The 24,920-nt window shown below is 38.6% G+C and overlaps 1 protein-coding gene across 5 annotated transcripts in view; it reads left to right on the plus strand.

Annotated features, from left to right (window-relative positions):
• Nucleotides 1–24,367, plus strand: part of LOC101860888 (X-ray repair cross-complementing protein 5) — a 77,358-nt gene extending 52,991 nt beyond the window's left edge. For all 5 annotated transcript variants that reach the window (XM_035969282.1, XM_035969285.1, XM_035969284.1 and 2 more), the window contains 9 exons: nt 2,487–2,583; nt 3,173–3,287; nt 5,645–5,733; nt 6,294–6,422; nt 11,318–11,429; nt 15,704–15,865; nt 17,276–17,376; nt 19,151–19,240; nt 22,704–24,367. In XM_035969282.1, the coding sequence (XP_035825175.1) occupies nt 2,487–2,583; nt 3,173–3,287; nt 5,645–5,733; nt 6,294–6,422; nt 11,318–11,429; nt 15,704–15,865; nt 17,276–17,376; nt 19,151–19,240; nt 22,704–22,820 (1,012 nt within the window). In that variant the 3' untranslated portion in view covers nt 22,821–24,367. The remainder of the gene's footprint in view (nt 1–2,486; nt 2,584–3,172; nt 3,288–5,644; nt 5,734–6,293; nt 6,423–11,317; nt 11,430–15,703; nt 15,866–17,275; nt 17,377–19,150; nt 19,241–22,703) is intronic.
• Nucleotides 24,368–24,920: the final 553 nt, after the last annotated feature.

Below are 24,920 nucleotides of genomic sequence, written 5' to 3' on the forward strand. Positions count from 1 at the left end.
ATTGTATTTTTCTGAGACTATAAGTATTATTCAGGGCTGCCTGAATCTACCGATTTTTCCGGTAGATACCAATTTTTGGCCTGTTCTACCGCCATACCGATAAGGTGTCAAAACTACCGGATTTGCAATGGGTGCTGAAAGGAGGGAAAAAAACCTCCATTCTGCAGTGCTTCCATTCTTCTATGTTTTGCAGAAATCTGTACATTCCGAAAGTTCCGTACTTGCTGCGTCATCATATCCCCTCCATGAGTTAGAGAGTGAGAGAGAGAGATCAGCATTTGTCTCCGTAACTTGTCAGATATTTACAGCAACTGCCCGCCATAAGTTGTATTAGAAACTGCCAGATTGTGCCTTTCGTACTCTCGACCATTGTCTTATCTGTGCCGTTCGGTCTGCAATAGTTTTTCATGTGCATATTGGCTAAAATCTGTCTACTCACGATAGATAATCTTTCTCTTTCCTTTCATTCATTCTTTCTTTATGTCTATCTTCGGGTTTTTGCTGCCGCTGGAAAATTTGTGCATTTAATTCATTTATCTAGAAACTGAATTGTGAATGTAGAAAGAAAATCGATATTGAAGCAAAACATTCTAAAATATGTCTTGATCTAGAGAATTGGTCAGTACCAAATGAGGATTCTCTACGCAGGGGGACTGCGGGAATCTAAAAAAAAATCGCTGAGACGCGAGAAAATGCACAAAGTCCTCTAAACCAAATCTGAGTTCATATTTTACTAGTCGCGTTTGTGATATTACATTGGGCTTTCCCCGGTCAGAGAGTACGTTTCACGTGAATTAGTGGCTATGGCGGCAGGCAGAAGTGTAGGTATGATACTGAGACTCCATCGGGAAAATCAAAATCTACTTTCGCTTTCGTTACCGCTCAGAATTGTCCGATGATAGTTTGTTAACGTTAGATTTACAGTTAATAAAAATTTGTAACATGCAGTTTGTGCATTAAAAAAATAATGTCGCCATACAAATTAAATAGATATTCTCACTGATGTCACTATAATGACAAAAAAAGGAAGAAAAAGAAAACAAGCTTCCTCCGATATCTAGATTGTCGGGCCCGTCATCGTGACTGGTCAGTGAACCTGTGCGAGTTTGCATCGTGTGAGTACGGCATGAGTAAGGGGCCGGCCGACGGTTGCTGGGGTAATCAAAGTTCATTCAAAGGTTGCAGGGCTTCGGAATGAGGGTAGGTGTTTGACACAATAAAGTCTATGGCAGTAGGATAAGGCCTCGTTGCAAGAAACTGATGCTAAAATAAAAACAATAAGTGGAATTGATTTTGACTTTCGACAATCGAGTGCGTAAATGAGGGAACATTAGAGCACAGGCTTGATGATTGTATCTTCAAGGTTGGTGTTCTCGGATTTGTCAGTTATTATTAATTAACTGAAAGGTAGGCTTTGACCAGACCAGGCTCCTAATCTTTTTGAATATTTTCTTCAAAACATAGATCTGGATCTAATCTGTCTAAATTCTTATCAATCTTATTCTTACCAGTGAATAGAAAGAAGGGTTCCTTTGGAGGCTTTCGTAGTGTACTGATAGACACACCAGTGTTGCTTTCTCCTTTCTGGCCTCATTTTCTTCAGTCTCCTACTTCCAGACTAATCAGACGTTTGTTGGTGATGAATTTACTGTGAGAAAGTCTCTAAGGCTGTAAGACGTTAATCCAGAAAGGGACTAGACTAGAGATTTCACATGCTTGCACTTTCAAGAGAATCTCTTTGGATTAAAACACGTTAGAATCTAATAAAAACACTTTTCTTAATAAGAGCAGAGACACGCCCACTCACATGTGTAAACAAACTTCTTTGCAAATACGAAATGGCCGCCAACCAATTCAAAAGTTTCTGTGTCACTTGACCTCGTAGAGATTCTAGTTTAGAAAGAAGATAAATCTATGTGTCATCCCTATTATGTTACAGGGCTTCTTTTTAACTGAAGTCTTCTCTGTCACATTTTCCAAATTTTTGTTTTGGTTTCAAGCTTATAGAGCATAGAATATGTCTTTTCTAAAGCATAGCTTTTGGTTTGCTGGCAGGAGGAAGGGTACAGTGGAATTTAGTGTACTAGGAAGGTTAAAAATTTTGGACCCCTTGGACTCGCATCTTGCCCCTACAGATGTTGGCCAAGTTTTTACATGACGACAGCTCTGCCTCATTCATTGTGTTATGAGAACTGGTAGCAATCTGAAAGGAAGCACGTTTAATTTTGGCTTTATATTATATTTCATTTCTGTATTTTAATCACACAGAGAACAGAACCAGCCATGTGATTTTTAAAAATTTGTACTGTTACAGAATGTTTGAGGACAAGACTATGTTTAAAAATAGTAGTTGATTATTTGGTTAATTAGATAATAACACTTATTTTTAGTCTTTATATAATACTAGTTAGTATTGGATGACTGTTAGAAGAGATCCCATTTGGCATATGATTTATCCAAATTTTTTTTTGGGTCTTTTTTTGCAGATACAATCTTGTCCGTTCATGCCCTAAACCGTACGCTGTCAAACTGACCAAAAAAGAAAACGCTGAGTTAAAGAGCCATACAAAGACGTATCTACCGGTACGTATCCTCTTTTTTTCTTCTGATTTAAAATTACCGTAAAGACAATGTTTTTTTCTTATTTTTGGTGACTTATTTTTACATCAAGAAGATCATAAGAGAAAACTTATGTTTCACAACATAGTGGAATCAGGTGCTCGTCATTTTTTTTGGTACTTGGAGCTATTGGTAGCACCATAAAATTTGTTAATAAATATTGCTCTTCATGAAAAACTATTCATCTATCTTGAATAGAAGTTCAGATATTTGCGATTGGAGGAAGTGGGAATCGCCTATTGTCAGACTTAAAATTTGCTAAAAAAATGGCCAACAAAGTGTGCTGTCTTCCAAATCTTGTATGTCCTGAGAAACTGCAAGTTTTAATTTTTTTAATGCCTTTTTTCAGCGTTTTTCAGTAAAACCCATAGTGAAATGTGTTTTAAAAAGGTGTTGAGCAAGATTTCACGACGATGACACACATGTGTAAAAGATAAGGAAATGAAAGTGGGTCTCTTTTCTTGTTGGATCAATTGCTCTGTAGATTTCAGTTCCCAGGCCAATATTGCTCACTCTCAAGCTAATGGGAGTATCGATTGAATGAATGTTTCAGGATACAGGAGAAGTGCTCATGCCTCAAGATCTGAAGAAAGCTCAGACTTATGGTGGCAGAAAAATTTGTTTTGAGAATGATGAAGTTACAGAGATAAAGCGTTTTGATACCCCAGGTAAGCTTTTATTGTAAGTTGAAATGGAAGTTTCTAATGTTAAACTCAGAGCTGGTTCTCCGGTACTTGTACTTACGTACAATTTTCGGTACTTTTACTGTATTCCGGTACATTTTGAGAATCAGTAGGCCTACTTTTACTGTACTCCGATACTTTTTATAAAAGTACTTTTGAGTATTTTTAAAGTATATTTTGAGTACTTTTGGAGCTTAATGAAAGGGTAAGTGCCTGCATTTCTGATCATAATTTAGGGAACAAAAACGCGGGCGGGCACAGCCGATCAACCAAGAGTTAAAACTTGAGATCAAAGAACGGCCCGTCGCGTCAAAGATCAACCACTCTCGTGAATGTGATCACAAGCGTTGTAAAACTCCATGAAACGGTACAATGTTTGCCCCAGACGGGATCACAAAGAGGTGTGAACTGACCAATGCGTTTCTTTTCCCCAACCATCGCACTCGCATCTGAGCTCGCCAACTAAACTTACATCACTCGCTGGGTGGGTGGGCCTACAAGTTCGCTCCAGGCGGGATCACATCAAACTGTGAACTCTTCCCTGACCATTGAAGGTAGTTTTTCTCTATTCCCGAATTAGCGAGACAGCCTGAATTTTAATTGGTGTGGTCACAACGTAATGGTGCGTAATGACAAAGACGGGGGGACTCAATCAGAGATGGAAGGCTAAAATATTTGGACAGGTAAAGGGGAGGGGCAACTGGATAAACACTGATAAAGATCTCGAGACTCACAATAGGCTAATATGGCATGCCTCATGCCACCATGCAACTGTGATTGGCCATCAAGGTTGACCACTCTTTGCTCGCCAAATGTCATAAACCCACCCAGGGGTCACGTCAGTTCATGGGTCACTGTAGATTTTTCTTTGGCTTCGTCGGCTAAGATCCCGTATTTCCCTTGCTCCCGAGCACTGGGGTCTTAGGCGGAGACTACTGTAGTAGATAATCTTTGGTTACACTACACTTACTAGACTCTAGGAAACTACATGTATTTTGGTTTGCCATGGGCGCCGTGGACTGCACAGTGTGACCAAAATCTGTCTTACCACTATTATAATCAATTGATACTGAAACTGAGTTCTCAATGAGTATCTAACAATTTTTTAGGCTATCTAAATTTCTTTTTAACTTTTTTTGTGGTTTATGCTTAAGGCTACCTTGATTCCTGGAGGATTTGTTCATGAAGAATTCAAGGCACTTTTCCATTTCTTTGCTGGCCATTTTCATCAATTCTATGTTTTTTTAAGAGCAACTTTGTCTCTACATTTTCCAATGTGGATACTTTTCCTACTTTCTGACCTCTTGGACTGACTAACATTTGATCAAATTGTCTTGCTCAAACAAGTTGTATTCATAATATCACTTACTCACAAGTTGCTTCTTTTTGTTTGTTGGGGTTTTTTTTCAGTTTCACGGACCTTTTCCACCTACGTTCAGTGCGAATATTCAAATGCTTTGTATATTGTTTATGTTTTTAGTAATAAATGGCCTAATTTGTCAAATACACTGGATATGTTATTCAATATGATGTTTTGCATTAGCACTTAAGTGTTTTAGCATATCAGCAAAAGTACTCAAAATGTACTCTTAAGTACTTTTTTAAAAAGTACTTGTACTCAAGTACATTTTACAGGAAAGTACTTTTACTGTACTTAAGTACATATTTTAGATTGTACTTAAATTTGTACTTAAGTACATTTTTAAAAGTACTTTAACAGCTCTGGTTAAACTGTTTGCTCATTTCTCTGTTTCGGCTTTGCTTGTTTGTGCTCAGGTGAAGGTGCATCGTGTAGACATGCTTGTGGTAGCCAGAAATATGACCAAAGTACTCTGCTCACACATTGAGGTGTATCAATATTTGCAAATGGATATTTTTAAATCAACTTAAAATTTACAAGTAATGTATACTTGCTTACTTTTGCTGTGGAGGCCAAGTGTACAGGCCGTTTAGTGTCAGGCGGTTCAGACTGCCTCTATACTCAGTACTTACTTGCCCCTAATAATAATGATCTCATCCCCCCCCCCATATGTTCTGTTCCTGTCTGTATGAGAAATAAGACAAAACTTGCAGAGCTAAAAACATATGGTTATTGTGATTGAGAAGTCAGCTCACCTCTTGCAAAGTTAAAACTCACTTTTAGTTTCTTTTCTATCAGCTGGGTTCTGTTTCAGCCTTTAGAGGAATATAATGAAGCATATCAATGTTTATACTTTCACAAAAAGGTCTTTTAATTAAAACATTTTTTTTTCTTCACGCGTGGGGAATTTCAGATACAGGAGTATGATTAATCTCATAAAAAAACAACTATGAAATGTATTCTCTTGTTTATTCTTTCTCAGGATTTACCCTGATGGGTTTCAAGCCTAGATCTTCGCTGAAGAAATACTTTCATGTGAAGCCAGCCCAATTCATCTACCCTGATGAAATGGTAAAACAAATTTTGCTTAGCATTGGGAAACTATTGATTACCATTGATGTCTTATCTTTTGGCTCCCTTTTGCCTCATTACTAAAGAAAAATATCTGGGATTGTACTCAGATGGAAGCCAGGTGCTCAGTGGTACTCATTGGTGAAAAGAGACTGTTACCTTGAAGCATGATTGAAATGATTCTCTGTTATACTGATGTTCAGTTGTGTCTAAACTGGTAACACATAAGACTCGTTTAGGAATCTTGAGATTATCTAACGGTGTTGTTTTATTTCCTTTGTTTCCAGGGGGAGGGGGTGGGGGAGAGGGGAAAGGGGGGGTTGACACATGTCAGATTCTTTACTTAAATTCTCTGGCAGCAGTTGTCTTGTCTTGTTACCTTTCTGAATTTCTATTGACTAATTCAACAGCTACGGCTCATTCGGTCAAACTATGTTCTGAATTCTTTAAATTGAATCTTGAGCAGACAGAATTTCACACTTAAGCTTGACAATATTGTTTCCATCAGTTATGATATCAAGTTTTAAATGCATTTTATACTTTTTTAAATTTCATTACAGAAAGTGACAGGCAGCACTCAAGCATTCTCAGCGCTTCTGAAAAAATGCCTTGAGCGTGATGTGACGCCTATTTGCAAGTACATCCCTAGCCGAAACCTCCCACCCAAGTTTGTCACGCTTTTGCCACAGGCAGGTTTTTAAAAATCATTAACTCTTCAGTTGTTGGTTTGAATTGTTTCAATGATTCGATAATACACATAGCTGCTACTTTTCCGCTAAATAGCGGAAACTCCGCAAATAGCGGAAACTCCGCTTCATCTTGCTTTTCCTGCTACTTTCCTCCTTCCTCCACTGGACCGCTCTCGGTCGCAAATTGCGCTACTTTTTTTACACGCGGAAAACACCGAACCGGGAGATAAATGAAAACGCAGCTTGCGCATGTCCGCCCGTAGCTTTGTACTTCCGTTCTTCTGTGCCTAGCGCTAGTTTCACATTTTTTATTGTGGAGCAATAGTGTCGATCGAGCTTCAGGATGTTGGCATGCCGAGTTGTCATTGAAAACCGGCGGGAATTCGAGTGAAATTGATGCAGAATGCAAAAATATAAGGAGCTGGAATGAGAAAGAAGCTGACGGTGTACGACTTGAAAAGTTCATTAGATTTGAACAAGCCGCTTGCTGCACTTTGCGTTTGGTACGATAAAGAAATCGCTCAGTACAGTGGCAAAGGTGTTGCCTCCTTGATCCAATACTGCTCTACATTGATACACCAGTTTAAAGTGAAAGAAATTTTTATGAGACACCAGCTGGCAACAAAGACTGGTTTTTTAGTCACCAAACTGTGTCAAATACTTGTTAGTCAACTTAATGTTTTGGGGGGTTTTTTTCGTTGGTTTTTTTTTCAAATACATTTTACTTCAGTAGCCTGTGGTTAACAAATATGACAGTTTTCCCTTCCTAAAGCACAGGCTAAATATTCCGATATATTGCCTCTGGTTCTCACTGGCTTTACTCCGGCTTTCGGAGAGCAGGTGTACGCCTTCGCATGAATTTCCTCTTTTTTTAAAACTCCTGAGTGGCAGCTATGAATACAGTATAGAAAGTTGTTGTAAATACATTGTACTGCTTAAATGAAACATAAAAACTATGATGCTTGCTTTGAATAGATGAATGTTTACTTTTTTTTTTATATGCAGTCTAACCTGTCAAAGAAAACGGAATAGGAATCTTAAGGGAGCCCAAAAAAATATTCTGTCACACATTTTTTGTCTTGGACAGGGAAATTTAGGGGGGGGGGGGTTCTAGAGGGCAAGCCCATACGCGATGTAATCAAAGATCGCCTGTCTGGTCGGTAAGTAGTGGTCAATACTTTACCCAAATGCTATCCTAACCTCTCTGATAATGGTATGACTTTTAAAAAAACTATAATTTGTAAAAAAAATTTGGTTTATACATCCTTGAGCTGAATAATAGTTCATCTGTTAAAACGTTTTGCTGTCTTAGGATTTATATGCTGTTTTTGAAAGTCAAAAACCTGCAGACTGCTGAGATTTTAAAGAAAATTGTGAGTAGAGTTGTGCCCATGTCATTCTACTCTTCAACATTCACGAATTTTGCACTATTCACAGGTATATAAGGCATGGCATAGCCATTCGAATACCATGTGATATTTTTGGTTAACAGATTTCCGTCTCATTTTTCTCAGCTTCTTGTAAAATTAGAGTGCTTTGTATGTAAAATATTTGAGTAAAATACAGTAGTCTCCGCCTAAACGTACCGTGCTCGGAAAGGCCCCTAAAGCATGTGTTTATACGGAGCGTGCGTTTACATGAACCTGTGCAAAGGGAGGAAGGGACATTGTCGCCTCAATTCCTTGATATTCTAGTGACCTCCCTTGGGGGTGGGGGTCACTATTTTGTGAAGGATTTTGCAACTGCGGTTAAGAATACAAAGGCCTTGCATGGGTTTTTTTTTTTAGGGGGTGGGGGGGGCAGAGAGAGAGATAGACTGATTGTAATGATATGCACCATAAAGTGTTGAGAACAGACAACCTAAGAGTAAACTGTTGGTGATAGTGGTAGAGACATCGGCCGAGCCTCGTGGCTTTCCAAGCGACTACCCCCGTCCGTAAATTTATTGACGACATCAAAATCATAGATCTGTACTTTCCGAGAAACTTTTCTCTTGTGATTCGTTGAACAAGTACGTTATAAGTTCTTCGAGCACAGCTGATTAGGCTTACTTGACTAATCTTTAATCCTAGTATTTTACAGCATTTACGCGTGTTGCGCATCATAGGCCTCGGTCTAACTACACATAACCTATGCAGTCACCCAAACACCAGTGAGAAAACTTCTCTCTCAAAGATGCATTTCCACCGACCAATCAAAAAATATTTTCAGGCCCCCCCCCCCCCCCTCGTATCAGTCAAAAGTAGGGTGTGAAAACGCTGTCTATCACTCTCTTTGTTCAGCGTGAGGGGCAGTCTCATCAAATATCCAATTTTCTAGGCTTGTCTTATGCAAGCTGTGCCGGTGGTAGTGAAAATTTCCTGTTGTCAAGCTTTGCCTGTCGACGTGTTTCGCGGATCGGAGTGTGCGTTTAGAGGGAGTGTTTGTGCGTTTGTATGTCTAAATTATAAAGTAAAAAACCCGTCATATGACGGAAGCATGCGTTTGAGCAGAGTGTGCTTTTGTATGGCGTGTGTTTAGGCAGAGACTACAGAACATGTTAACAGCAATACATTGTAGTTGATGATTACAAGGCAGAATGAGAAGTGAAACCAACATGAGTTATAAAACATGCTTCTAAGAAGTATTTACTACCATTCAATATTCACGTGTCACACCATGAACAGCTCAAAGGACTATTGCATGAAACACATCGGATAGTTTTGCGTAGGCTGGTGCAATGAGCTCTCCTTACCCCCATTAAAAATTTAAAGAATTATGAATGTTGATGTGACTTCGTCAAATCGCAGCTAACAGCGCGGGGTTTGGAAGCCTACGATTATGTTTTGAAAAAAGAAATGGTGTCAGCTGCTTCACTCGGGATATCTATTAGGTCAGTATGTTTGGTGGGTGGGTGTAGGGGGGGGGGGAGGCTGGGATGAATGTACACACGTTTGCCTCTTTTTATTATTTTCCTCTCCCCTTCTCTCTGTCGTTGTTGTCTGTTTCTTGGAGCAATTTTCCAGCGCCATCCACACTGTGCAAGCCAGTGCCGCAATACATTATGAAACAGATACACCCTGAGCTGAGAATCACTGGATGAATAGCGCTGCGAGTAATGAATATTGAATAGTCTTGCGATTTCTGCTAGATATATCTTTTTTAAAACCCATTTGCACCTGGCATATAAATAGTACAAAATTATGACTTCATGCTGCGAAGTGTCCTTAAAGTTTCGTTTCCACTAAATGGCACATCTTGTAAGATCAAGAAATGAATGTATATCACACAGTATCACTTTTCGCCTGATTCTGTTACTTTTAGTTAGCGTGACTCAGCAGCCCGCCGGAGCTCCCCAGCTCAGGGTCACGGGGTTAATGAGCCCTGAAGCTACTTTGCTGGTGTCAGTAAAAAAGTCGCAATTTTGTCTCATTTGAAATGATATAACTCTTTCCCCATCCCACACAGCAAACCATTACTCTGATGTACTAAAAGCTCAATGACTTGAGATTTATTCTGCGTTAGAATGGTTAATTTCTGTGCCTTAGTTTTTGTTCTAGACAAGTTTGTAGAGTGCCCAATTTGTCCTATTTTAGTTACAAACTTATGAATAAATGATTGTTTATTTTAAAATGGCACAACAGATCTCTCCAAAATCTGTGTTAAACTGACTACGAAATCATGTCTTTTACCATAAGAAATCTTATATCTGCGCAAGTAGTTATTGTCAAGTTATAAGAGAAGAAAGATGCACATCTGCATTTTTTAACTAAAGACTCTCAGCGTTAGCTCTTGTTTTACCATTTAACAAGAGAAAGTTACTCTGCTTTTGTTAATTAATCATGCTTTGTCTGTGGCTCCCTACCTCCAACTAAGAAAGATATATTATGCGATTTTTAGAAAATACAAAACTGTGTAAATACATAGGTAGAGATAAACTTCTCGTATGGAATAAAAATAATGAGAGCGAATAGTTTTTGTGTCGGAAATATGCGCGGACACTTATGAATGTAAAGAAATCAGAACATTGTCAGTTATTGCAAATGGTCATAGAAACGAAAATAAAAACTGGGAAAGTTTGGTGCTGATTCAGTGTTACTGGAAAGCTAGAAATTATTGTTATAACTCAATTATGAGAAGTCATCCCTGTTATTCAATCAACTTGCAAAACCTAGACTTAGCGTTGTAAGAAAAGTAAGGAATTTCTGGAGTGTAACACGAACAGATACTGTTCGTGTATTGCATTGTAGATCTATTCTGACACTAAAATAAATTTTTATTACTTCATAGAGAGATTACAGGGTAGTTTTTATAAACTTTTGAGAAAATAAACGAATATTCTCGACTATATTGGACACATAAAGTTGTATTTGGACGAATTACTTCTTAGCGAATTGTGGACCAGATGGATAAAGTTGCAAAATTACAGGCTTTCTATTATATGCGCAGATACAATCTTTTCTAATTATCTGCACCAATGATATGTCGTTCATGTTCCAAAAGTTAGACAGTTTTTGTTTGTGCCGTTTTGTTTATATTGACTTTTTTTTCGTTCACACTTGTTCAAAAAATTTTACAATTTAGCATTGCCGACTTCAGCGCATCTAACGAAATAACCAGAGAAGTTACAAAGTCCTTTCTTTTTTGAGCTTCAAGAGTAGAAATGCGTGCTTTGGTTGCATAAAATGATAATTACCATAAATACAAGGGTACACCTAAAACTGTACATTGAAAAGTACCAAAAATTAAGTCAGCCCAGACAGAGCGGCGACAGGGAGCTGACCCCCATGACCCCGACGGGATAAGGGGCTTGGCGGGGAACCCCCGGCTGCAACAAAAATTTCACTGCTGTTGCGCCTTGATCATGCCATCCATATGTTCCTTACACTGGTTCATTTGTGATTTTTTTTTTTCAGGCTGAAGAACTGGATGAGCACAAGGTGCAAGTAACTCCGCCTGGGTTTCACGTCATATTTTTGCCGTGTGCTGACGATTTCAGAAGAGTTAATTACGTGGAGAAGCCAAGAGGTGTGTGAGTTGGATGCAGTGTCTTTGGGGAATAGCTTTTTACTGAACTCATCCTTACTCTTCGCAGATGCACATTGTGTACCTACCCTCTGTGGGGGTTGAACGTATGGCAGACAAAAGTGCTGTCCAGAGAAGCTCTCATATTGTCTTCTTCCCTTCGTACTGTGGTAATTAGGATATGCTTCCATCTCTTTGTGTTATGTAGACCTTCTGTGAACATTTACTGCCTGTCAACATCATCATCACATTCATTATTTTCATCATTACCACCATCATCATCATCTTTTCCATCATAACCATCATCACCATCATCATCATCGTCATCATTTCCATCTTCATCAATGCCATCAATCTTGTGGTCATGTCTGCCTCTGGGTTGCCAGGGATGACTTTTCATCAATCACATTCCACTCCTTTCATTTGTCAGATTTACTCATCATAGCCCCATATATGTGTGTGTGCCTGAAGAAAGGTATCAAAAGTCGGATTTTGACCATTTTGAGTTAAAGGTTGTACCTTACTGGAAATTCAATGCTGAACACAGGGGTGTTTAATTTTGTAGATATCCCAAGTAGTTTTTGAGATATATACATTTTGCAAGGTAGGGTATAAAAATGTAATTTTGAGAAAATGAGCTTTTTTAGTTCAACAAACGTGAGAACACATACAGACTTTAAAAAAAAGAAAGATTTTTAACATGTTTTTATTCATGGAAAATTCATTTCCAATTTGGCATTCAGTTGACATCAATATCATGAATGGAATTCAATGGTAAAACTTAGCAGGGAAGAGAAAATGTGCTTCAAGAATAGATTTTAGCATTTTTTTAAAGCAGTTTTCATTATGTTTTTTTTATACCCTACCCTCAAAATAATTCAAAATAAAATATTTAGAAGTCAAATCAATGAAAACCCTTTGAGCACAGTGTAAAAAAATTGTGGATCTATCTTTTTTTATGGAGATACATTTTGGTCAAAAAAAAGATTTTTGTCATTATCAGCCTGTAGCTCGAAACGGTATGGGGCGACTTTTGGTACCTTTCTCAAGGCGCACCCGCATATTTTCAGGCTCATTCACTTTATTATATACTCTTGTCTCCTTGTTCTGTGCAGTACATGACAGTCTTTGCTAGTGGATGTGTACTCCTCTAACTGCCTCGAAAATGAATTTACCCCCCGGGGCAGTGCCACTGACTGTTGTGTCTTTAGGCCACTCCCAAAGGGGGGACATTTCTCGTTCAAGCATAGTGGAATTGTAAATGGGCTGACTCATGTCACGCTCATAACTGTGCCTGATCTACAACAGGGAACTGCTGCTTTTTCTTTCCTGATCCTTACTATTGTCATTTTCCTCTACTTCTTTTGTGTGTTTGTCACTCTCTTGTGACCTGCTATTTCCGGGGTGCCTTAATAGTTGAAGCAGACCTTATGCTGTTGAAGCTAGAGAGGTGAGCAGTGTAAGTCTGATTCCCTGTAAAGACTTCTCTGTTGACACCCACCCCTTGGCGCTCATATGACCTTATGCAGTTGCGAGCGCCGTAAAACCCTCTACTATAAAAAAAAATGAAATATATAAAATGAATTTTTCTTTTTGAGAAGTTAGTGAATTTACTCATGTCATGTAAACATTTTGGATTCACTTCTAATTGTGAACTGGATCACTGCATCACTGCATCCAGAGCTGGCTGAGCTGCAGCAGTCTGCCGTCTCACTAGGACAATTCCCCCACTGGTGGGGTGTCATTGTGTCATTCATACAGCGCAACTTTTCTCCTGTCCTCAGGGTATCTGTTTTCTTTTCCGTCTGCACAGTCCTTGCATTCTCCTGCAGAGCTCTCTCTTGTGTTAACTGTCTGTTGTTAACTCAGGGTCTTGTCAGGCTAAAAGTAGACTCTTCCCTTTCTCTTTATTTTCTCTACCTTTCCCCTTCCCCATATTTGAATCATTGTCTTTTTGTTTTAAGTGGGTGTAACATTTTTACAAAAGTAAACAGGATAACTTGTTTTCTTGTATGTTAATATTAGTATATAACTATGAGTAGATGAACATGACACCGTAGACGCTGTTTTATCCTTTTAATAGTGGGTGTTTGTTATTAGGCTGAATCCCTATTTTATTTCACTCCAATATACAGTAAGGCATATGAAAACAAAACAGAATATATCCTCTCCACCCTCCTCTGCGGGTGTTTGGAACTACAGTTAAACCTGTGTAAGACGGCCACTCATTGTCAAGGAGAAAAGTGGCCGTATAAGACAGGTGGCCGTCTTAGGCAGGACTGATCAAGATGAAGAAAACAAACCCCATTCCCAATCGAAAGTAGCCGCATTATTGTTGTTTTTGTTGTTGTTGGTTTGTATTTTGTTTGTTATTTTTATTTTGTTGCTAATTTTGTGCAAGGGTGACAATAAAACGAAATGTGTCAGACTAGGAGGACAGAGTGCTATGGTAAAACAAACATATGGGTCGCCACCATTCGAAGAACGAGCGACGCTTCTGTCACAACTCCATGTTGACTTCCATTGTTACTTTGTTACACTAGTTACAGACTGGGTAAACAGTGACCACTTATCTCATTTACGATTTGTGTATGAGTTCTGGGCAGGGCTTATGGGTTATGAGGGATCACACGCTTCCCTCACCAGCAGCATGAAATTGGTACCAATTGGTCAACAGTGGGAGGGGCCTACGCAACATGATCGGTTGGAGGGACTACCTAACAACAACGAAAGGTGATTAGATTATGACGGCTCGCTCACAACGCCAGGGGTCAATGCACAATTAATGACAAAACGTAATGGTGTCACAAAGGTGGCCGTCTAAGACAGATGTTATTGCTTAGTGGGATAGGGGTTGTGTGTTAAAATATGGTGGCCGCTTTGGACAGGTGCCCGTTTTACACAGTGAAATTATATAGAAAAAAACGCAAAGGGGGAAATGGAAAGTGGCCGTTTGTACAGGTGGCCGTCTTATAGAGGTGGCCGTCAGGGCAGGTTCAACTGTATATAATAGCATATGCAAAATTGATATTTTAGCAATTCTCCAACGTAAGTTCTGCTTCAGGGCTTTTTTTTTTATCCCATGCGTATCAAACTTTTCAAAGAGAGAATTGGTATAGAGAATGGTGCTTCCACAATTAAAAAATAAACAAACAGATGTTGTTTAACACCTTGACTGCTAACCATTTATGCACCCCACATGCTAAAGAAAATTCTACAGTGCGCAAGATGTCACAGTTCACAATCTTTAATTGACAATTGTTCGCTTGTTATAAGAGACAGATCAGTAAAACTTATACCAATAGAAAGATAAATGATGAGATGAATTCATCCATTGATAAGACCTGCATAGAACATGCCATAATAATGTAAACATCTTGAAAGAACTAAGACTGAACAAGCGCTCCGATTCTACCCATTGGCTGTCTCGCATGATGTGTGTGACAAAGGCTACACACATTGCTTTGTTACATCAGTGACAAAGCTTGCGCTTCTCATTGAATTATGTAGCCTATAAGTAGGAAGACAAATGAAGAAATGGTTTTATCCATAGCAAAAATTTTGACATAACAAGCTATAACAATGTGAACAAGTGTAAAGAACTGAGATAAGCGTTCCAAGTCTATGGGTCGGGTCTGACCACCTCGCACGATTTGTGTAAGAAAAACAACACACCCCATTTTGTTTTTGTGTTGTATAACCCGCCCTTTCAGTCAAATAGTCTATATATAGATATGACCAAATAGCTAAAACGATAAGCATTCAAGGGATGCCATTCTTTATTCAAAACTTAGTAGAAGCTAAAATATCAACGAAACGATGTACAGGTTTGAGCCGCTGATTCTTTTACACAGCACTGGGCGACGGATTATCGGTCCATATGAGATACATCTACTCAGCAGTCAAGGGGTTAATAAAGGAAATCTACCAAGGCTCTCAGGTTTTTCAAATAATGTCAACAGTTTTCAAAAGTGCAATGTTTTTTGTGTTTAGTTTTGTTGCATTGTAATGTGGTTGTCTTCTAAAAAGTTATAGTGGGAATACCAAATCTATTCAAGATTTATATTATGATGGTTTGCAAATTATTAAAAAAGGTCGAGTACCTTATAGAAAAATTTCCAATTGTGATTGCAATATGCAATATATCAAAGAGGTTAGAGTAACAGATCCCATAAAAACTAAAGGATGTCTTGATCAGGGATCTGGCAACTCCTTGTTCTTAGTGTCTAATTTCTAGTTAGTTTGCAGGATGACCAACAGTCTCTTTGTTCTTGCAGCCACTGCTGACCAGATTGACAAAGCCAAAGAAGTGATAAAAAAGTTGAAGTTCAAATTCAGCAGCGAGGATTTTGAGAATCCAGTACTGCAGAACCACTGGAGGAACATCGAAGCTTTGGCGCTGGAGAGAGATGAGGTGGAGGAGCCGGTCGATCACATCTGTGAGTTTGAATTCGATGTGTACTTAATATGTTTTCCTGCTCTGTCAGTGTCCACCTTCCTTTGAAGTCGATGCTGAAGAACTCTCTCCTTAACAGCACAAGGTTGTCTGTCTTAGTCAGCAAGACAAATAGAAACAAAACATGTTGGTAAACAAAACCTGTTTTGTGTTGAACTAAAAAATTGTTGGTCTCAGTAACTGTCAGAACTGTAAACTACCAGCAAAGATGGTTTTGAATACAAATCTATGATAAAAGATGATAAATAGCATATAGCACAAATTCATGCACAATAGTAAGCTGTATATGCGTGACTCAGTCTTACTTATCTTTGCTTTTTGGTGGATGGTTGGCAGGTGCTCTGGTGTGGTTTGCTCCTTCTTTCCTGTCAAAAATCTATTGTCATTATCTCTCCTCCTTTTCTTTGTATGATACTCTCCAGTAACAATATGACCTGTTTGTTTTGCAAGTGCCGTAAAATTTACTATAACTAAAAGAAAGGGTTTTTTTTGGCTTTTGTTTCCTTTTACTTTTCAAAGGCGCATCTTGCTTCTGTAGGCTGTCAACACTATTTGCCACTCTCTCCAATAGCATCGCCTGCTATTTATGCACTTTAACATAGAACTAGCTACCAGTACTGAGGAGAACATATTGTTTCCTTCTCATATTGAGATGTGTGCTTTTGCATAGAGCAGTCTGTACTCCTGCTTTTCAAAACGAATTCATCAATCCTAGAAAAGCATCCGACACATTTTAAATAGATACCTCTCGTTAACTTTATTGAAAATGTTTTGTATCAGTTCCTCAAATAGAAGTCTGAAGCACTTTATCATTATGTTGAAAGGGAAAGAAAAAAATTGTGCGTGTCATTATGTTGAAAAGGGAAAAAAATTGTACAAGGAAAGTCCTATGCGAGTTAGTTTTAAATGCCTCTCTTGTATTTTTGTATCTGTCTGTGTTTGGTGGATGTAGCCCTGCTGCAGATTAACACACACATCCCTCTTATCGTGCTTTCACCTCCTCTCATGTTGTTATGCAAGCTGAGCTATGCTGGCAACTGAATGGTGATTGGAATGTGCCCTCTGCAGTGTCTGTTATCAGAGGGTGAAAGGCACTGACGCTGGCTTCTGCAGTTTTGTTTTTTATTCTGGGATTTATGTAAGGAGCCTAGAGCTTTGCGCTCACAGAAGGAGGCGCTATAAAAATGATCAACATCATTATAATATTATTATTGTTATTATTATTATTTTATTATTAATATCATCATTATTATAATTAAAATTTATATTATCATTTATATTATTTATTATTATTATTATTATTGTTGTTGTTGTTATTATTATTACCCATTCAAATATTCCTCACAATTTATTTTGCCCATGATCTACTTGACTGTGTTTTCTGTACTTGCAGTGCCATCAGTTGAACTGTTTGCCGAACGTGCTGGTAAGGCATTGGATGAGTTCAAAGACATGGTGTTCCCCCCAGGATATGTGCCGGGACAAAAGAGACGGGTAAGTTTTCCCCTGTTTTTCTCAGTTTTGAAAATTCCAGTTTGTGAAAAGTGTTCCTGTAAGGAAGTGTTTATTGGGTCAATATTAATGAGTTATCTTTTACCATGCTAATTGTTTTTGAGCCTCTTTTTCCTCTTATTTGTTAGAGCAAAACACAATTCTTGTTAATGGGAAAAAGAACATGTGGAGTGCAATGTACATTTTTTTTGTGTGGAATGCTTTATCATACCCTTTGGGCTTGGTAATAAGTTTTTGATTTGAGCAGTTGGTAGAGACATGTTCATGATGCGTCTTATGTGCCTGTACTTTACTGGTACATGTATCAGCACTGAATAGGCTACACACCAGTATTAAAATTTGCAGGGAAAAGGGAAGACCCTCTGTTTCATGCTGGCAAAGGATGTCAATGAATAAATGCAGCTGTTCTGTTGTTGCTGCTGTGGGAATGTAGTTGGGTGCCACTGTAAACTGTGATAAAGTAACCTGAAAAGTTTGAAGTCGAATTTCGAACAGGGTCTGAGATTTTCACGACTTTCATGACAGCGTCCTGTTTGCAGCCTTTGTTTCCACATGTTATGTGTTACAGCTGATTGTAATATATTGTGACTGACAGGTTTCAGTGTTACTCCTGCACATTTTCCTTGATGTATGGAAAATGAGGCGGCAAGAAGTAGTTGTTCAACAAACCCTGTGACATTGTTATTTTTTTTAATACTACAGATAAGCACAGCAAACATGGCACTGTCTTCCTTTCCTCTCTGTAACCTGAGACCATCATACCAACTTCAATGGGAAAAAACCTTTGTTCCATTCAACTGCATGAATTAACAATAACAAAAATAATTCAAACAGGCCTAACTTAGCTATGTACAATAACGGTATTAAAGGTTGTAGTTTGCAAAAGTAATTGGTGTCCGTGGACATTAGTAGAGGTGACTGGCTATATTACTCCTGTCACTTCACTTTAGGAAAATGACTTCGCTGATTCCAATACATGGGTGCAACATTGTAATAAGTGTCCTGTGCTTTATTCCTGTGAAGTTGACAGTGAAATGAATCTGAGTACATAAAATACTGTGATCAGTATACCATATATACATATGTTTTTATTATTTTTAAATTTTTGTGTGTGGAGTGAAGGTTTTTCCCTATATAAGACTAAATGGAAGAGGATTCTGTGCCCATTGTTTTTTTAAAATAGATGTTACCCTAGAGGAGGTGATTAGGGCCATGAGATAGAACAATGACTACTCTGATCAAAATAAATGTGAGGCATCGTGGTGAAATCAGGCGCTCGTCATAATAATGAAATCAAGGAAATAGGCATCTTTTTGGCCGATGGGCAATTTTGGTCTAATTTTCTTTTTTTGGCTCAAACCCTTTTATGTTAATTTAAAAACACATTTCTGTGGATTCTACAGAAAAACATTGATGAAAGGCACAAAAAATGTAAATTTTCAATGTCCAAGGACTCTTAGGAAATTACAAAACTTTGGCAGCCATTTTCTCAGTAATTTTGCCTTTGAAACCAGGCAACCCTAACCTCCTTCAACCGCAAATATCTCGACTTCTATCCCTCAAAGATCAATATTGTATTCACCAAGAGGAAGGCAAATGAACAGGCTTTAAGATGATACCAATAACATCATATGACCGAAAATTAACGAGCGCCTGATTCTACCACGTCATGACACAAATGGAATGTTGAATTCTGGCAGAAAAACTGATTATGAACTGTATAAAACTTTGATCGTCCATTTATGTCTTTTGTTAGGCTCCGGCTGCGTCAACGGCAGCGAAGAAAGCCAAAGCAGAAGATGCTTTGGCTGGCCTGGATGTGAAGAAGGAAGCTGAGGCTGGAAGGGTGAGCTATGTTCCTTTCTTTTTTTTCCAAGGTTCCTTATTCCATACTCATTGCTAGTTGTAAAAAATATAGTGAATGGCATTGTTGATTAGTTAAAAGTTATTGCAAATTACATTAACAAAGAAATTGAAGTGGGTGGTTGGTGGGTGCTCTGGTGTGGTTTGCTCCTTCTTTCCTATCAAACAGCTATTGTCCTTATCTCCCCTCCTGCTTTTTTATCTTTGTTACTCTGTTGTAATACCTCTAATCTTCGGCACTTACATGACCTTATTGTGTTGCAAGTGCCGTAAAACGCTTACTAAAAAAAAGAAAAAAGAAATTGAAATATTTTCTGTGGCAAGAGTCAAGTCCATAAATGTCCGTTAAATGCATATTTACTTCTACTTTTGTCTTTCTCTGGTATGCTTAGGATGTCGAGGGGAAGGGCATGTTTCGGTCCTGTGCTAGGTGTATAGCGTCTGTGATAGATATGTTATGTTGTTCCAGGACCTTTTTAACACCATCCAGCCAGGTCTTTCTTGGTCTTCCTCTTGATTTGAAGCCGGCTTTAGCCACTAGTTGTTTCTGGGGCATTCTGGTTAGATGTCCAAAAAACCACTTGACTCTTTGACGCTCTATGAATTTTATTACTGGTGGTATTCCAGTTTGTAGACGTCTGGTTTTGGGTTTTTTGCGGTCTCTTCTTAGGATGTTGATGGTTTTGCAGAGACTCCTCATTTTGCATGCATTGATTTTTCTTTCTGGTGCCTTGTTTAGAGACCATGTTTGGCACTGGTATGTTAATGTTGGTATGTAGATGCCATTGATCAGCTGGGATTTCACTTCGGTTAGGATGTTCTTGTGACTGAGCAGGGGTGCTAGCTGGTAAGTCACTGCATTTGCCTTCATAGTTCTTGTTTCTATTTCTTTGTCCATACGCCCATCTTGTGTGAAGGTGCTTCCCGAATATTTAAATTCCTCTACTTGTTGGAGCTGTGTTCCATATAAAGTGCCATGATGTTCTCCAGCAATTGTCCTCTTACACCATATTTCTCTATGACTTCCCAAAGTTGACATCTATCTACCCGGTCAAATGCCTTTTCCTGATCCACAAAGACGATATTGAGGTCTTAGTCATGTGCAATGGCAGTCTCACTCAGTTGTCTTAATGCAAAAATAGTGTCAGTACAGCACCTGCCTTTTCTGAAGCCAAACTGGGATTCACTGAGTTGAGTCTCTACTATTAGTCTCATTCTCATTTCTAGTATCTTGGCAAACATTTCACCCACATGGCTGAGAAGGGATATTCCTCTTTAGATTCCACAGTCTCTTTTATTACCTTTCTTTTTCCAAATAGGTACAATGACAGCTCGTTGCCAGTCATCGGGTGTTGCGTTTGTCGCCCAGGCCAGATTAAATATCCTTCATAGCCAGAGTTCACCGATATGGCCGCATAGCTTGATCTCTTCTGCTGTGATGTTATCAACGCCTGACGCTTTGTTTGTTGGGATTTTATTTATAACATGTTGGGTTTCACTCTGCAGTATTGATGGTTCTAGAGTGGTTTCTTTTGGTGAGAAGCTGTTTGATGTTGTTTCTCCTGCAGGATTCAGCAGCTCCTGGAAATACCGTATCCATAAACAACAAAATTCAAAATGTCTAGTCTAGTGACAAATGCATGATTTTCATTTCTTTAACGATCTTTAGGAAGAGACATGCATTTTCGTAGAACACTTGAATTGATATGAAGGTCTTGAAAATCAGACGTAGAAAATCTAGAATTTAGATCAAGGGCCCGACTGCAAGGCTGAGAGTGAGAGTGACGGGTCAGACACCCGGATTGAACTAAAGTTACAACATTTCCAACAGTTTGCGCATACATTAAGTTATATTTTTCTGAAACTACATTCATCTTTCGTTTTAACTTCTATTTTTTCAGGATTTTTAGAATTTGTTTAGTATTTCTAAAATGTGTTTTTCAAAGGCTTGTATTCATGGGAGGTGGGTTCTTTCCCCTTGCATAGGATCTAACCATGGACTTCCCATCCAGGCCCTTAGGGTGTAAAGTGTTGAGTATAATCAAGCTGCCAAAGAAGGGAGACTTCAGCAATTGTAACAACTACAGAGGCATAACACTCCTGTCCATACCTGGGAAAGTCTTTAACAGAATACTCCTGGAGAGAATCGAGCTGGCAACAGACGAGAAACTCTGAGGAAACCAGGCAGGATTTCACAAAATTCGATCGCTACTCTGCGCGTCGTTGTTGAGCAATCGCTTGAATGGAATTCACCACTCGTGATCAACTTCATTGATTATGAAAAGTCATTTGACGGCGTGGACAGGGAAACTCTGTGGAGACTTGTGCAGCATTATGGAATACCTGACAAAATCGTCAAGCTTGTGAAGACCAGCTATGATGGAACAAACTGCCAAATCTTCCACGAAGGACAACTCTAAGAACCGTTCCAGGTACAAACAGGAGTGCGACAAGGATACTTGCTCTCACCTTTTCTCTTCATACTGGCAATTTACTGGGTCATGAAAGAAGCTACCAGAGGCAAGCGCAATGGAATACTGTGGATCCCTTGGCAGCAGCTTGATGACTTGGACTTCGCCGATGACCTTGCACTGCTCTCTCACACACATGCTCTGATGCAAGACAAGACCAAGGAGCTCAACACCTTATCATTCAAGGAATGTTGGTCTATGTATACATCCTGGCAAGTCAAAAGTAGTGAAGCTAGGAAAAGTTTCAAGCCCTGCTGTGACAGTGGAAGACACTCCCCTGGAAGAAATGGACTCCTGTACCTACCTTTGAAGTGTCATTGATGGTAAAGGTGGGACTGAGGCAGATGTAAAAGCAAGAACCGCCAAGCCCAAGGCAAGGTCAGCATTCAAGCAATTTTCAAAAGTCTGTAAAGCAAGCAACATCTCATTGCGCACCAAGATTCGACTCTTTATCTCTAATGTCAAGTCTGTGCTCCTCTACGGCTGCGAAATTTGGAAGACAACAAAGACAGCTTTGAATAAAGTCCTGACTTTGATCAACAGATGTATGAGGAGTATCCTAAGAATTAAATGATAGGATAGAATAAGAAATGTAGAGCTGTGGGAAAGGACAGGACAAAAGGATATACAAGTAGATGTCTGGAAAGTGACATGAGAGAGATGAAGCTCACTTGGAATGAGCTTGGAAGAATGGCCCAGGACAGAGATAAATGGAGGGAGCTTGTATGTGGCCTATACCCTGCCAGGGGTGAAAGGCATGTATAATAAATTCTCAATTACCCGATTTCCCTTGAGTAAAAAAACGAGAAAGCATTTTATTTGTATCTTTTGAATATAGTATTTAATGCTAATACCAGACCAATTTTGAACTACTCCTCACAATTATATTGTTGATATGGCATATATATTAGTATAAGCATAAACAGTTAGCTTTTAAAGTGTGTTCACTCTCTCACTCAATGTTTTTGATTTCAGCTTGGCAAGCTCACTGTTGCTGTTCTCAGAGACGTCATAAAGAAAGAAAAGATTAACACAACAGCCACCAGGAAGAATGACCTCATTGATGCTATCAATGATCACTTTGGTATTTGAACCCATGATATAGCTCCTTTATTTTTTGCAGGTCACTTTAATTTTTTTGGCGAACCACTACATTTATTAGCATTAATTACTACTCGTTTATGTGTAAGTTGTAAGTGAAGCCAAGAGGCTTAAATTCTTTATCATGTAATGTTATCTGGCAAGTAAATTGATGGCAGCAAAATTTATACAAGTCTTCTTTATGTTGTTCATATATCACCTTTTGTCAATATTGGTTTTCCTGTGTGCATGAGATAATATTTCTTGATCCTGTGTCTCTTTAGTGTAGGTTTAAAATTTTCATAGGGACCGGACTGGATAAGGATGTTGGTCCTATATTGAGGCTATATAGAAAAGGTAAACAAATATTTGGGTGGTGAATAGGTGCCGGTGAGGAAATTTCAGGCACTGTTTTGTTGATGACAAAATCCTTGCTTCTTTTTAAATGGTGAAATAAGCTCATGTCTTACAGCCGTGCAGGCATTGAAAAATTGATAGTTACAACAGAAACCTTCATTCTTATTTTTAATCTTTATTAACTTCGTTATGATTTGTAGCAATGCTTGTGGCCAATGAAGAATACTAGAATAATGAGAGAATTTTGGAACAAAAATAATTTTCCGATTATCTTTTGTCTGTTTCTTCATACTTTAGTGTGTTAAGTTGAGGCATTATCAAGCTACATGTAACCTATATAGCGGCAGTGCTTATGAGGGCCTAATATATAGTCTAAATAATGTAACTCACTATTTAGACATTTTACTTGCTGGCATCTACTCAAGTATTTAGTTGTAAAATTGAATTCTGATGAAAGCATAAGGGTAGTGTAAGTACGTTGGCCTTATATTTTGTGTGGCTTAACCTACAACTTTTTAGAAATGATTTGTTAAGCAAAGAGCCGTTGTGTTTGCTGTTTGGTGTGCTTCCCTTTGTACAGCTTACATTTTTAATTGTATGTGAGAAAGGGCTTGTTTGCAATGTTCCTTTGTTTATTATGCCATTCAAGGGTGATCTGTTCACTCAACTTATTGATGTGATGGACTGCAGTGCAGACAACCTCAACCATAGTCTGAACCTCCGACGAGGTAGGCCCTACTCTTGAACTTGGCTTGTTTTGATTCTTCAGGGCTCTCAGCTCTCTTGGTTCAGTCCAACTGGAGATAATGTTAGGTTAGAGTTGGAGGTCATGCCACCTCTTGCATTACCATGATATATATAATAATGTTAAAAACTCATGCCAGTGATACTGCACAATTTTGCGATGAACATTTTCTTTGTACTTGGTGGACTTTCAGCACTGATACATCGGGACTGTGAAATGAGTTTGGAAACAAATTTTGCTAGAATTTAGAATGTGTTACTTTATTTCGTAGTGATTTGTGTAATTTTTTTCTAGTTCTAGACATGAAAGTACATCTTCCTGTCACGTACAGTTCATCTCAGAGTAGATTTTATTCTTTTGACCTGTTTGGAGTTTTTACAGTAAGCCTACATTTTCATTTGTTTCTTTGATATTTTTATGTACTGGTACCACAAAATAAACTTTTGAAAAAAGAAAATTTGTTTTGGAGATGTTGTTTGCATCTTTTGTGTATGTGTGTGTATGTGTGTGTATGTGTGTGTATGTGTGTGTATGTGTGTGTATGTGTGTTTGCATAAAAAGTTAACACTTTTATACGTCATGTGAAAAACCAGCCATGCTCGTGAAAATAGCAACCATTTTGGTAGCCTTTTAAAGTCAGCACTTCATGCCTAATTTCATTATGCTATGGTTCAGCACTTCTGGTACAGTGGTTTCTGCACAAAAACCTGGTCATTGGGAGACTAAAAATAAAAAAGAGGAGGGTTCTTACAACAGGTCGAGTTTTCAGGCACATTCCAACAGCTACTGCTTGCGACCCTCTGTCTTTTTTAGTCTAAATATGACCAATTGAATGTGATCTTGATACCAGAAAGGAGATACTGCAGTTGTCTGTTAAAAAAATTGTTTTATTGTCGGAATGGATGGACCACAGTGGAATTCACGTCTGAACCAATTGAAAGCTGAAAACCGCTGAGCGATTCACCGGCTTTGACAGAGCTTGAGTGCTTGTTTAGGTGCTTTACATCTAC

Source organism: Aplysia californica, unplaced genomic scaffold, assembly GCF_000002075.1.
Source record: "Aplysia californica isolate F4 #8 unplaced genomic scaffold, AplCal3.0 scaffold00134, whole genome shotgun sequence".
NCBI lineage: Eukaryota > Metazoa > Mollusca > Gastropoda > Aplysiida > Aplysiidae > Aplysia > Aplysia californica.